The 13,844-nt window shown below is 47.8% G+C and overlaps 1 protein-coding gene and 1 pseudogene across 4 annotated transcripts; both read right to left on the bottom strand.

Annotated features, from left to right (window-relative positions):
* Positions 1 to 407: 407 nt before the first annotated feature.
* LOC120605723 (40S ribosomal protein S26-like) lies at positions 408 to 766 on the bottom strand (annotated as a pseudogene).
* Positions 767 to 2,251: 1,485 nt separating this feature from the next.
* HYOU1 (hypoxia up-regulated 1) lies at positions 2,252 to 13,767 on the bottom strand. Of its 4 annotated transcripts, none has more exons than XM_039866604.1 (27): positions 13,672 to 13,764; positions 13,013 to 13,134; positions 12,606 to 12,703; positions 12,269 to 12,362; positions 12,008 to 12,086; positions 11,701 to 11,855; positions 11,546 to 11,622; positions 11,085 to 11,266; positions 10,744 to 10,859; positions 9,453 to 9,645; positions 9,106 to 9,240; positions 8,862 to 8,944; positions 8,620 to 8,752; positions 8,272 to 8,459; positions 7,889 to 8,027; positions 7,308 to 7,368; positions 7,047 to 7,126; positions 6,492 to 6,677; positions 6,182 to 6,354; positions 5,941 to 6,028; positions 5,703 to 5,825; positions 5,402 to 5,535; positions 5,183 to 5,267; positions 4,306 to 4,540; positions 4,164 to 4,211; positions 3,848 to 3,898; positions 2,252 to 3,718 (listed from the first exon to the last, which is right to left on the bottom strand). In XM_039866604.1, exons 3-27 carry the CDS (start codon positions 12,694 to 12,696, stop codon positions 3,657 to 3,659), a joined length of 2,991 nt encoding a protein of 996 aa, XP_039722538.1. In that variant the 5' UTR covers positions 12,697 to 12,703; positions 13,013 to 13,134; positions 13,672 to 13,764; the 3' UTR covers positions 2,252 to 3,656. The 4 variants fall into 4 exon arrangements, with proteins under 4 accessions (XP_039722538.1, XP_039722537.1, XP_039722535.1 ...); XM_039866603.1 differs by having other exon boundaries at positions 13,535 to 13,674; XM_039866601.1 differs by lacking the exon at positions 13,013 to 13,134 and having other exon boundaries at positions 13,672 to 13,767.
* Between the last annotated feature and the right edge of the window lie 77 nt (positions 13,768 to 13,844).

The following is a 13,844-nucleotide window of genomic DNA, read 5'->3' on the forward strand; positions in this document are numbered from 1 at the left end:
TGTTAGGCCTAATAGATTTATAGTAGTTTAAGTTCTTGATTTCCTCATCAATCTTTTATCTAGATGTTTTATCTATATTGAAAGTGGGTATTGAAGTCTCAACTGTTATTATGGAGTTGTCTATTTTTCCCTTCAATCTGTCATTGTATGCTTTATACATTTGAGGTCTCTTTTGTTTGATGCATATAGCTGGTTTATAATTGGTTGCATACTTGGTTTATAATTGTTGATTCTTCTTGATTAATCGACTCTTTTATTAATGTATAATGTTTTTCTTTATTATAACAGCTTTGACTTAGTCTGTTTCATCTGAAATTGGTAGAGCCACCAGCTCTCTTTTGGGTTACTATTTTTTTTTAAGTATAATTTCCATTTTATTTTTTCCCAGAGAATATTTTTTTCAGCCCCTAAGGATTTAGTTCCTTAGGTGGAGGTCGTGGGGCAGCATGCACAAGTCTAAATTGGTGTGGGGTGTTAGGTGCTTCCGGGCTTCAGGAGAGTGATTCCTGACTACTTTGCTGTGCATGGCACAACTCTCACAGTAATATAGTTTCATACACAGCTTGGGAAGCACATAGGTGTCAAAGACACTTGCTTCAGAAATATCCTTGATGGCTGTGGCCTCTACTATGTTTCAAATGACGAAATTCTTAATGGCCTTGCCTTGTCCTTGGACACACATCAGGTGCAGGCGGTACAGTCAATAGGCTTGCACATGGTCATGGCCCTTTTTGGCATGACAATTGTTCCTTCTTTTCTTGGTCATTTTGGAAGCGAGGACCCAAGAGAGCTCTTTTGGCTATTATTTACATGGGATATCATTTTCCATATTTTCACTTTCAATCTATTTTTGTCTTTTATCTGAATTGAGTCTCTTGCAGGCAGCATATCCTTATTAAGAGCCATACTTGTTTATTTTTTTCTCTATCAATTCCTTAAGCTTTTCAAAATTGATATCATCCCCTTAACGAAATAAATTCCTTAGTCTTAATTCCTCTACTTGTCATCCTCATATTCTATCATCTATAATTTTGTTTCAGGATTCTTAAACTGGTTAATAATAGTAAACATTTAGATAGTGTTAATTATGCTCCTGGCATTGTCCTAAGAGTTTTTCTATATCATTTCAGTTAATTCTTACAACAACTCTGTCAGGTAGGTACAATTTTTATGAGAAAATTGAGGCACAGAGGTTAAGGAACTTGCCCAAGTTATAGGGCTAACAAGCGGCAGTCAGGGTTTAAGTCCAGGTAGTCTTGCTACCTCTCAGATAAGCCAATTCTAGAGTCATCAGGTAAAAATAATCAAGAACACCTAAGAAAATTTCTTAAAGATAATAAAGCTATTAAAAGTTATAAAACTACAGAGAATTTTTAGGGAAGTGAAAGTACTCTTATGACGTCTAATGATGAATACATCACTAAACATTTGTCCAAATTCAAAGAATGTACAATATCTAGAGTGAACCCCAATGTAAACTATGGACTTCAGGTAATAATGACATATAGGTTCATCAATTTTAAATGTCCCACTCTCAGTGGATGATGATAGTGGGAGGCTGTGGGTATGGAATCAGAGGGCATATTCTCTGTACTGTCTGCTCAATTTTGCTGTGAACCTAAAACTGCTCTAAAAGTGTTACCAAAAAAAAAAAAAAAAAAAAAAAGCTTTCAGGTTCAAAACTTGTCTGACCTGTTCAACCTTTATAGAAAAATATGACCTTAATAATAATCATTACTCAACTGCTTAGACACATAAATGACTAGTGATCTTCCTTTGGTAAAATATGGCTCCATCACTACTGATGGAAAATCCAAATTAATTGTGCTATGAATGGTGACTCTCTGGCAACATATTCTCTGTCAGAGTAGTAGCAGCAAGAGCTAATGAGTCAGAATTAAAGTCAAACCTAGCTGAGACACTTAATATCTAATTCCTTGGACAAATTACTGAACCTTTATGGGCTATTGATTTATTTGTAAAATGGGGTTGTTACTTTAAAAATGGAAGTTACCTAAAAATAACATAGGGGTCCAAATAATGTTGGGAGAAAAATAAAACCGCAATTTTGTTTTCATGAAAAAAATGTCCATATATGATTCTCAACTAAGTCAAGAATGTTAATAATGTATTGGTGATAATACTATAGGTAATTTTAATTTATTATTCAAACTTCTATTTTCCAAACTTTCTACAATAAACATCCATTATTTATATTCAGAAAATAAAGTTTTTAAAGCCACATCACAGAAACTGTAGAAAATAATATTTTATTGAAAGTTTTTCAATTAACCATGGAACAAAGTACAATTTGACTCAAATTTGTCCAACCAGCCTCAACTGCTAATGAAAGAAATTCTAATACATACAGGACAGGGTGGGTCCCTTAGGTCTCATTTCTGCCAATATGGCAAAAAAAAAAAAAAAAAAAAAAAAGGTGGGGAAAGGGAATAAAAGATGGACATAACCAGGTTCCTCCTTGCCCTGCCCTGGCTCCTGCTACAGACACGTACTGGAGAACACACTCCCCAACATCAGCATAGTGGGTAAAAGGGCCCCATCTTAGCAGAGCAATGCATAGAAAGCCAGCCTCTTCCTTTACCCACAAGGCCTCAGAGAGCTAGGTGGCGTTTTTTACATTCATACCATGTTCTTTCCTTCCCCCAGGGTCTTAGGCTAGGGGCTCACAGTAGAAAGCACATTTTGGTCAGCCTAAGGGACCAGGGGGTGAGGGAAAGGCTATGTCTGGGAAGGCAGAACAGCAGGAGAGAAAGTGGGGTAGACAGCTGAAGGGACATGGAATATCAGGCTACTGGGAAGATGCAGATTTTGAGAAGGCTTACAGGATGCTGGCATCCCATGCCAGCCACTCCACATGAAATTCCTGGGCCGAAGAGTCCACAAGTGAGAGCTACAGGGTTTTCACATGGCTTACTCCCTGGAAAGGTGGCTGGATTCCCTTGTTCACTTTCTCCCTGTCTACTCCAGCCACTACGGGTTGTACATGTGGGTGGGAATCCACCCATATTTACTTCAGCCAGTCTAGATGGAAGGGCTCTGGGCAAGAGGCTGCCTTCTTGCAATAAGAAGTCAAGGAAACCCATAGGAAGAGGAGTCAATGGGGAGAGAGAGCTTTTTAGGAAAAGAGAAGAACTTAGAGGAGAAAAGAACATGGATAGGCACTCAGTAACCAAACCTGGTAACCAAGGCTCTGTAGACACTGGCTCCATGTGACACTAATTTTGTGGTAGAAGAGAAAAGAAAGGAAGATGACCAGAGAAGACTGGAGACTCTAATAACCCAGGACATCCTTTCCACTATCAGGTCTGCCAACCACTGACAGCTATTCTCTCACCTACCCACAGGCAAAGAATTAAGACATAATAGTGATTTTTCCCAAATTAGGGCCTGGATAGGTAGGGAACCAGAGAGGGGATTGAAGAATAGAACAATTTCAGTTTTAACCACAGAACTACTCTGGAAGGAACTGGTGAGCTGTCCCTTCCTTCCCCTTCTCCACACCTCCAATCACAGGTGAGAGAAAAGGAACTTAAACCTCTGAGGGCTGGACCAACCCCTCCCCCAACCCTCAATGTTTAATAAATAGAGGTGGTAGAGAAGGGGATGGGGATGAATGGGAAGCTGGAAGGCGGGGGTTATAGTTCATCATTCTTCAAAGTTCGCTTCTGTTCTGTTGGCTGTTCCTTCTGTTCAGATTCTGTTAGGAGTTGGGGAAACAAAGGAATGACAACATGAAGTGAAATGGAGATAACTAGCTCCAGTTCTGTGCAGATATTTCCCCCAGACCCTGCCAGGCTTCCCGGCATACCCCCGGCTCCACCCTCACCTGCTCCAGGACCTTCTAACTCCAGAGGTTCAGTGTCTGCTGGTTCAGATCCTGCTTTGGGGAAGGAATAGTTTAGTGTCTGTAGAAGGGAGGAATGGGCTAATGGAGGGGTGGGCAAATTTCTTCTGTAAAGAGCTAGATAGTAAATATTTTAGGATTTGAGGGCCACACTCAGTCTCTTTGCATTTTTTTTTTTTTTAATATCCTTAAAAAAGATCATTCACAGCTTATGGGCTGTCCAGAAAACAGGCTATGCCTGCCAGTTTGCCAACCACTAGGCTAAGCAATATCCATGTTCCCAGTTTCCCCAACTCACGAGTCTCTTTCTCAGGTTCTGAAGTGGGCTTTGCATCTTCAGTATGGCCTGGAAGAAAACCAGGAATAAAATGTAATCCCAGGAGGGAAATGAAGCCTTTTTCTTGCCTAGTAGCACCTGGTGCCTGGCACCTTGCCCTTACCTGGTGGACGGATGACCTTCTCTCCCTGCTCACTGGCATTGAGTGGAGGTTCTGCCCGGGTCCCATTCTTGTCCTTGGGCCGGGGCCGCGGCTTAGTAAACTTGGCCTTATTGAGCAGATACTGCACCTCACGGTCCAAGGCCATCATCTTGGCCTCGATGTCTTTTGAGAGTAACACAGGCTTCTCTGTGGCAGAAAGCTTGGCCTGCTCGGCCATTGTTGCATTCTTCCAGGCCTGTGGGTGAGGCCAGCACAGGCTCAGTTAACCATGGAAATAGCAGACATCTCTGTCCCACATAAAATACACCCCAACCAGCCTCAGAGTCTTCCCTTGGACCTCGGATCACTCTGCCACCTCTGTCCGTCAGCCTCACAGGGGTACACAGTGCTCAGAATGGCAATCAAGGCTTTCCACAAGGGAGTCTCAAACTATACATTTCTGGCTTACATCTTATTACTTTGGACTAACTACAGTTGAACTTCCTGGTTATTCCCTTCTTGTCTCTCTACTTCTGAGCTCTGGTTCAAAAAAAGTCCCCACACAACCAAAAGTTTCTATTTCACATGACAAACCATTCTCAACTATCTAAACCCTGGCCTACTTTCTGAGTCCAGCTCAAGTCCCAGCTCCTCAAAGCAGCTTTCTCTAACCTCACAGGGAATGGTTCTGTTGTTCCTCCAGTCTGATCACTAATGGCTCTGACCCTTAATTGGGACTAAATGAGGCCTCAAATGCAAACATCTTTTGCCACCCAAGTTAGCTGCTAAGCTAGGAGGCAGAAGCTGCTGAGTACCTACTTCTCTGTATCTCCCGTGCTGCTTAAGATGGCACACTTTGCCAGGTAAGTATCTAGTTAAGTATTTACACAGGGATTACCCAGGTCTCATTGATGACTTTCTCTAACGTTGTCATCTCCACCTCAGTGAAGATCTGGTCCATCTCTGGGATAAGCCGGGCCCCCCTGGAAGCCAGAGGGGAGACAATTAGCCCAGGAGTAAGTAATGTGTGGATGTCGGGAATGGGAAGATAATGGGAATGAGGGTCAGTGGGCTTGGCAGGACTCAATAAGGAAGAAAGGGCAAAGGGTCTGCTCACTTGAGAAACATGCTGGAATGGTTGAGGAGACTGTCGAGGGCAGATAGCCGTTCAGGCCACTTTTTACGTTCTTCCACCCGAAAAAACAACCCTTGGCACAGCTTCCTCAGCTCGGCCAGCTTCTCCTTCAACATCTGATGGATGTGCAATAGGAGTGGGTAGAGGGGTTGAAAGAACAGTATAGCCCTGGAGGCAGCCCTGCAACCTTCTTTATGGTCTTATACCCCAATTTTCTCACTTTCTTTGACCCTGGAAGGAGAGAGTTCCCATCCCATCTGTCGTATCCCAAGAGGCCCCTCACCACTGTGGTAGCCCCAAAGCCCTCATCCTCCAGCCAGGTGGAAGCAGTGCTGAGTCTCCCAGAGATCTCTTCACGCTGTTCCTCGGTGGACACTTCCTGGTATTCAGGCTGGTACAGCTTGTCCTAGGGAGGTGCACATAAGCGCAGGCATGCAGCGAGCTCCTAAGGGCAAGGCTCGCAGAGCCAGGGCCTCCACAGACATAGGTCCCAGGACAAGTGTGCCTCCCAGCCTACCAACCTGGGTCTCAAAGATGAAAGCTTCCAAGCTGTTGGCAGCTTTCTCCCGTTCCTGTTTCTCTAGGTCTCGGACTGTCAAGTCCTGAAGTCTGTGGGACAAAAGGGAAAACAGGCATGAGAAAGACAGCATGTTGAACTTGAGCCTTGATCAGACAACCGGTCCTCCCAGAGGCACCATTGCACACCCTGACCACCATACACGTACACACGTTCTGTCTCTGTCTCTCTCAGTCTTTACTCACTTCTGTGCTGATTGGGCCAGTTCATCCTCAGACAAGTCAGGCAGGTCGAGAACAACCAGTTCTACCCCGACCTCCTCTATCATTCTCTGCTTCCGGGCAGGCTTCTGTTTCTTTTCTTCCTCCGGGGCTGGAGGGACACCCTCAGACCCTGCCTCCCCCTTCTCATTTGGTTTCTATGGGGGAAAGAGATAAAGATGTCAGGAAAAGCTTAGGCCCTTCTATTCTCCACAGGCAGGGCTTGAGAAATAAGGCAGGCATCTGTTCCCTTAGTCTCTGGGTCCAGCGTGGCCTTACACTGCCTGCAGCTTACCTGGGCCTCAGACTTTCCTCCATTTTCTTTGTCTGTGGCTTTTTCTCCGTCAGGGGCGGCATCCCCCTTAGGCTCAGGGGGTGAGGGCTGAGAGGTGTCCTCCACTGGGGCCTCAGTTTCCTCCTTGAGCTCCACTTGCTCTCCAGGCTCATCCTTGCTCCCCTCAGCAGGGTTTTCCTCTTCCTCCTGAGACACAATCACAGACACACCACAGAGGACAGTCGAGATCCATGAAGCAGGACCAGCTCAGCAATACCAGGTCCCCCCGCTCTACTCTGAAAGAGCTCACAGCTTGGGGATAGACAGAGGACAACTTCATGGAAATGGGCAGTGGGCTGTTTGGACTGCAGCAGTCTAGACAAAGAAGGACCTGGAGATGAGGGGAATGGTCTTGGATTTCAAGCATAGCTCAGAGTGCAGAGAAGGGTATGGTTACTCAGCATAGGCTAAGAGGAAGGAGAGAGCTATTAAATCCTAGGCAGCTGAAATGCCCACCCCAACTCCCTTCCCCCACACACCATCTTTCATGCTCTCCTGGCTCCATCCTAGCCTTACCTGGATTGTATCGGTACCATTCTCTTTGGTGTCTGGTGTGGTGCCACCTCCAAACAAGCTGGAGATGGTGTTGCCAAGTTCTAGAGGGAAGAAAGCCCAGACTCAAAGGGAACCACAACAGTGACTCTACCTCTTAACCCAAGGGCAAGGCCTGCCCACCTCCCCAAAACACAAGTATATTCTCTCTCATATTCTGTGTCTGTGTCTGTGTCTGTGTCTGTCTGTCTCGGTCTCTGTCTCATGTGCACACGCGCCTCTTACTGGTCAGAGTCGATTCTTCTTCTGGGCTGTCCTCCACCAGAGTCTCAAACACAGACTCCACCTGAAAATAGGAATTCAAGATAAAAAAATGCACACATGAACCCACCATGTCTCCGCAAAGCTCCTGCCATGGTGGGGGTCTGCTTATGCACATCCATACAACTCCCAGCTGTGTTGGTCTATTCTCTCACCTGTGTTCTTCTAAAGCTCTTGGATCAAGTCACCCTCCCCACTCTGATTATGAGCTGTCGAAGACAGGATTACAGATCCTTTTTGGCCCCAGAGCCTTGTATTTCTCCACTCAACAGAATGAATCATTATTTCTCACAGTATGTTTGCCCTCAGATATTAACCCTCAAAATCATTCTTTGAAAATGAACAAAATTTCAGAATTGTAGATTCTAAAATTTATAATGCCCATAAGTATTTATACACTACATGAAGGCCCACATCAGATCACTACTTAGCTTCATTTCAAGTCAACATTTACCCAATCTCAAAATCCTTTTTGTTTCTCATGTTCTAAAAGGCTGGTGGGGCTGGGCCCTGACCCTGTACACAGGGTCTCCCTCTGAGCTCACCCTGTCTAGGCTGAGCACACCACTCTCATCCAGGTTGAAGTGAGCCTTGATGCCCTTGGACTCGTAGTCGGGATACTTCTTGAAGCTCTCACCCACACCTTTTAGCTTTACCATGGTCAGATTCTGGGAGCCAAATACCCTGGTTGGGAGGAGAGAGCAATTTAGCAGAACCCACCTGATCTGCCTCCAGCCCTAGATTATACAGCCTCCTGGAACAAAATGCTGAGGCCCTCCCCAAGGACATACTTAGGAGGAAGGCAGCACTCTCCAGAGGAGACACTTGACCTAACCCCAATACCACAATCTGCTTCCCATGGGTTAGCCCTTAGACTCCAAGTCCTCCCTCCCTGGAGCTCCCATCCTACCCCACCCTACCCTCTCACCGAAGATCCTTGGGCCCCAGGAAGCCCAGGTCACCATAGTTGACGTGGAAGTTGAAATCATGGCTATAGCGGTTAAAAGTGATGACTTTGCGTTGAGGGTAGGGCCCCATCCGGGAGAAGAGAACACGCTTATTGTGCTTCAGGCTGTGAACCCCAGGTTCCTCCTCCACCTCCCTTGTGAACTCCACCTACACAGCAGGCAGAGGAGGCACACTGGGGAACCAGAGCAGGTTCTGGGGTAAGGGTGGGTGGCAGGAAGACAGAGGGACAAGCTAGAACAGATAAAAGAAGAGATCATATTTGAAGAGGTAAAGAGAGCTTGTCACTTGATCACACAGGCTAACTCACCAGGATGGGATAGATGACCGCATCTCGAACTACAAATGGCTTCACCTTGAAGGCTTTGCTGAGCGCAGCTGCCTGGTACACAGCCCCCATAGCAGCTGCTTCATCTGCATTGATGTTCTTCCCCAGCTCCTCCCTGTCAAAGTCCCAAGCTTCAGCACTATCTATTCTGCAGCTCCCAGCCTGGCCTCCCTCCCCTCAGCCCTCCAGCTGCTCAGTTCTGGAGTCTTAACCCCCAAACTCACTTGCCCACAGCCTTCAGCAGAGCCTCCTGAACTTTGGGGACCCGAGTGGCGCCCCCCACCAGGATCACCTGCTCAATCTCATCCTGCAGAGAGAGAAAGAATATGAGATTATGACAGCACGTTGTTGACCCTCCTCCTCAGCATCGACTCCTACCTTAACGTTCCTGCTCCCGTCTCCCCGCATCTAATCACTTTCTATCTCACTTGTCTCCTAGCCCAGGCCCACCTCTGACTACCCCCTCACCAAGTTCATTTCAGCACTCTGGAGGGCCTGCTGCACAGGCCTAGGCACCCGCTCAAATAAGTCAGCACACAACTCTTCGAACTCCACTCGAGTCACTTTTGCCTTGAAGTCCACGTCATCCATGAGGCCCTCGATCTGGGGGAGGATAAGGAGTGTCAGAGGTCTCACCCAGGTCTTACTTTCTGAGTGGACATGCCAGAAACAATGGGAACAGGACTTTGGAATGACGGCAGAAGGCATGAGAAGAACAGATGGGCCACACCAGGCACAAGCAGCCTAGCTCAGGATAGGGGGGTCCTCTACCCTCTGGGTGAGGAATACTGCCCTCAACCAGCCAATGTGGACACCTGTGCCATGTGGTCAGCATTGGCACTCAGGACAGTTTTGAGTCGATTGGCCTCACGTAGCAGCTTGGCCATGGCGCGGGGGTTCTCTCGCACGTCCTTCACTCTCTGACCCTTGCGCTGCTCGTTGAAAAGCCCAGCCAGGTGCTCACGCAGCCGAAGCTCCATTTCCAGGCCCCCAAGGGTACGGTCAAACCTGTTCAAGAAAAAGAACAGAGAAAAGTGTGAATAACATGTGGGGTCCCTTCATCTACATAGGAACCTGACTCTCATCCCACATGGTGACACCCCATAGTGACAATTCATTCATTCATTCAACCACAGCATCAACTATGTATTTGTCTTTGGGAGTGCAATTATGAGAAGAAAAAAAAAGACAGGGTTCCCACTGTCAAGAAATTTACAAACTAGCAATCAAATAAGCATATAAATGTGAAATTTATATGACACATACCATGTGTTATAAAGGAAAGGCAAATAATGCTATTAGAACACATACATGAGAAATCTCAGCTATTTAGAAGTGTCAAAGAAAGTTTTGTGAAGACGCTTGAGCCGAAACCTAAAGGATGAGTTGGGGTTAACTACATGAAAATGAGAGAAAATAATATTTTAGATAGAAGGAACAATATGCATAAACACCCTGAGGTGAGAGAGGGTATGATAAATTCCAAAAGAGGGAAAGTATGGCTGAAGCTCAAAGAGCAAGAGGCTCAGGGTTAGAGACAGGCATAGCCTTACAGGACAAGGTAATAGTTCAGAGGTCCTGAAGAGTTTTTAAAGAAACAGGTTATAATCACGTTGGCATTTTGAAAACAACCCTCCAGTTGCAACTTAGAGAGAAAGAACTGGAAGGAACCCACACTGAGAGCAGGAGATGTCTGGAATTCTTCAGGTAAGAAGCGATGGTAGCATGAATTATGGTGGCAGTGATAGAGATGGATGGAAAAGGGTAGGTTCAAAAAATAAGACAATGTCAGTGATAAGTTATTTAAGTAAACTGGAAACGATAAGAGCAAAAAAGAGACTGAATCTGAGATCCTACATATGGCCTATAGCATCATGTATTTTCTTAGAAGTAGTTCAGTAAGTTCCCTGCCTTTCAATCTTCTCAAACCATCCTCCCCTTCTACATCTTTCCCTTGCTCTTTGGGAGAGGTATCTCACGATGACTGACACTTTAAGCAGTAGAACATTCCTGCAGGGAGCAGGAGTGAGGCAGCTGCCCCTCCAAGAAGATACTCCCAACCTGAGGGTCTTTCAGCAAGCAGCCCTTCTCCTAGCACCCACTTACCCCACTCCCCGGATTTGCAGCTGTGGCTGCATCCCCGCTTCCTTAGTCTTCACTGTCTGGTAGGTCACGATGGTGCACACAGTGCTGCCTGAGCCCATGTCATAGAACATGATATTCTGTAGAGACATCAAGGCAACTGTTACAGAAACCTTATCCAAGTCCAAGGTCCCTGCCTGCTTCCAAGTTGTTGCATCAACTCTCAATTGAAAGCCCAACAGTTCTAGCGGAGGCCCAGAGGAGACTGTCTCTGCCAACAAGATAGATGCAAAACAAGCCAAGTGGCCTCCATCCTCAGAACAAGCCACCCTGCAAGTCTGGTCAGAAGTTCCTCCTTGGCTCACCTGAGCAGTGGTGTTGATATCTTTCCGGCGGAAGACACCATAGCTGAGGGCAGTGGCAGTGTTGTCATTGATGAGCTGCAGCACTTTGAGGCCAGCCATGCGAGCAGCTTGCAGCACAGCTCTGCGCTCAGCCTGATTGAAGAAGGCTGGCACAGTGATCACCGCATCCTTGATGGGCTGTTCTACAGAGAATAACAGAACAGAGTTAGATGAGGGTTTCCCAGTCTTGGCACTACTGACATTTTGGGTCAGATAATTCTTTGTCGTGGGGGCTGTCTTGTGCATTGTAGGATGTTTGACAGCATATATGGCCTCTACTCACTAAGTGCCAGTAGCAGCTCCTCACTTGTGACAACCAAAAATGTCTTCAGACACTGCCAAACATTTCTTGGGAGGCAAAGCTGCCCCCATTTGAGACCCTAGGGAACCTGGCCACCACTGGCCCCACTCTGGTCACTCACCTGCAAAATCTTCAGCCAGGGAACGGGAGTAATTGAGAACCATACCCAGTACTTCTTCAGGTGAGAACTGCAGCTGCCTAGAGGGACAGGGGAGTAGTTAGATGCAAGGAAAGCCAGGCATTAAGGCAAGGCCACTTCTCTGGTAGAGCACTCACGGGCTAATTTGGAAGTACACAGTCTGTCTCTGTGGGTCGAAGCCTAACTCATGCTCTGGGAAACGGGCTCTGTAAAGGGCCACATGGGGGTTGTCCTCCTGCTTCCCCAGGAGATGCTGAAAGTAACGCAGTGTAGCCTTTGGACTCTTGATGGCCTGAGAGGAGGGAAGGAACAGAATGTTAGGCTCCCAAGCCCACCATATCCTATCTCTTACATCAAGAGATTGATAAGGTAACAGACTCTGGGGTCTGTCACCTCCTCTCCTCTGCTCACCACTTCTGGAAAGGGGGTGGGCTGCTAGCTCACCATGCTTGCTGCACTGTCTCCAAAGAATCTTTCATTTTCTTTCAGGGTCACAATCACTGGAGTTTTCCTCCGGGATTCCCTGAGGAAAAGAGACATTGGGACTAGGTGCCTATACCAGGGTGTGGACCCAGGAGCCTGAACACCACACATACAATCATTCACCCAGACACTAAAGTCTGTCATGGGCACTTCAAAGAACACACAGTGGCTTAGAACCCAGACTCCCTCTCTCCCCACTCCTGGCACTGGGGCTGCCCTCACTTGTTCAAGACAATTTCCATGGGCACTCCAGGTTTGACGATGGCCACTTTCATGGACTCACTGCCCAGGTCCACAGACATCACTGCCAGCATGTCTAAAGGAGAAACAGATTTGCCAGTTAGTCCCTCTTCCCCCACTTTCCTGAGGCTCCTCTAATCAAAACACACCATCTTCCATGGAGAAGGTAAGATAGCAAAAAACATAAAGGAAAGGCCTGGGTTCAGCAACTCAAGAGTCTGGAGGCTTTCGACCAAGAGCCTCATGGCCCCTTCTCACCATATATCATTCATCATTCACTCATTTATTCCTCCCTTCATCCTTCTACTGGGGTACCCACCACTTAGTGCCAACAGGTCTGCCAAGAGCACAGCCATCAATGCCCAACAGGCTAGCCTCCTTGGCCTCTGCCTCCTGACAGTGACTGTCATTGTGCCCCTGGGGAGGAGAAAAACAACACTTGTAACTGGATGCCCTAAGTGAAAGAAACAGAACCTCATCCTAGAACAGGGAAGCTTTAAGATTCATACCTACTCCATTCTCACCCAAGGCAGAACAGCCTACATCCCCTACCCTGCCTCCTGACAGAGGACCAAACACTCTAATCATCCCCGGAAGTGCCCACAAAGGCCAAGGTGAAATAGCATGAGTCCTAGGCTCCACCCTCCACATCCCTAAACAAGGAAGATAACTGGACAGCAGAAAGGGACCACAACCTTCCTATTCCATAGGCAGTAACTGGCGCACCTTAGCACTGGTCCTGCTGTCAGACACCTGGGGTGCGGCCTGGCTCGCCCAGGGTCCAACCACCTCCCCAGACCTGGAGCTCCCCGGCCAGCGCAGAAAGCCAGGCCGGGCCTGGAGAGGAACTGAGAGGTGGTGACGTTGGGGTAGGCTGGGATGGGAAAAGGGCCCGTCTTCTCCTCCGTATCCCTTCGGGTTGTTCCCCGCGCCCGACACACACACACCACCACCCCCTTTCTCCATTCCACTTCCCGGCCCCGCTACCTATACAGACGCTGTGCCCGGAACGTAAGGTTCCTCGAGTACCGAGTGCCCCAAGTTCACATAAGCTTCATCTGAGTAAGGCGACAGTTCCCACTCCCGGAAACAAGTCCCAGCCCACCCGTATGGCGTGGGGCGCCCTAGGTCCAAGCGCCCGGGTGACCGTGCGGCCCTCACTCCCGCTACCGACCCGCCCCCAGAGCTAGCACATTGCCTCCTCTAGAAGGGGTGGCGGGTCCCCATTGCCATCCCTACTCCCTCTACCTCTAGCCTCCGATCCTGTGGCCCCAGTTCTAGGACAAACGCAGCGTCAGACGGACCCACGAGACCAGCAGCGTGTCCCCCAGCCCGCGCCCTTCACAACTACCCTCGGTTTGCAAACTGTTACATTAGCCACCAACCTCTCAGCGGCTTCTCGCGCACTAGCCGGCCCCGGACGCGGCGCGCGCTCATTGGAGCCTCTGCCTTCCGACCCTGCGCCGCACGGATGGCCCCGCCCCTGCCGCCCAGCGCGCGCTTCCATTGGGCCACGTCGTAGGCCCGCCCCTCCTCCGTCTACGGCTGAACTCGAGAG

This window comes from Pteropus medius, unplaced genomic scaffold, assembly GCF_902729225.1.
Source record: "Pteropus medius unplaced genomic scaffold, Ma_sr-lr_union100, whole genome shotgun sequence".
Taxonomy (NCBI): domain Eukaryota; kingdom Metazoa; phylum Chordata; class Mammalia; order Chiroptera; family Pteropodidae; genus Pteropus; species Pteropus medius.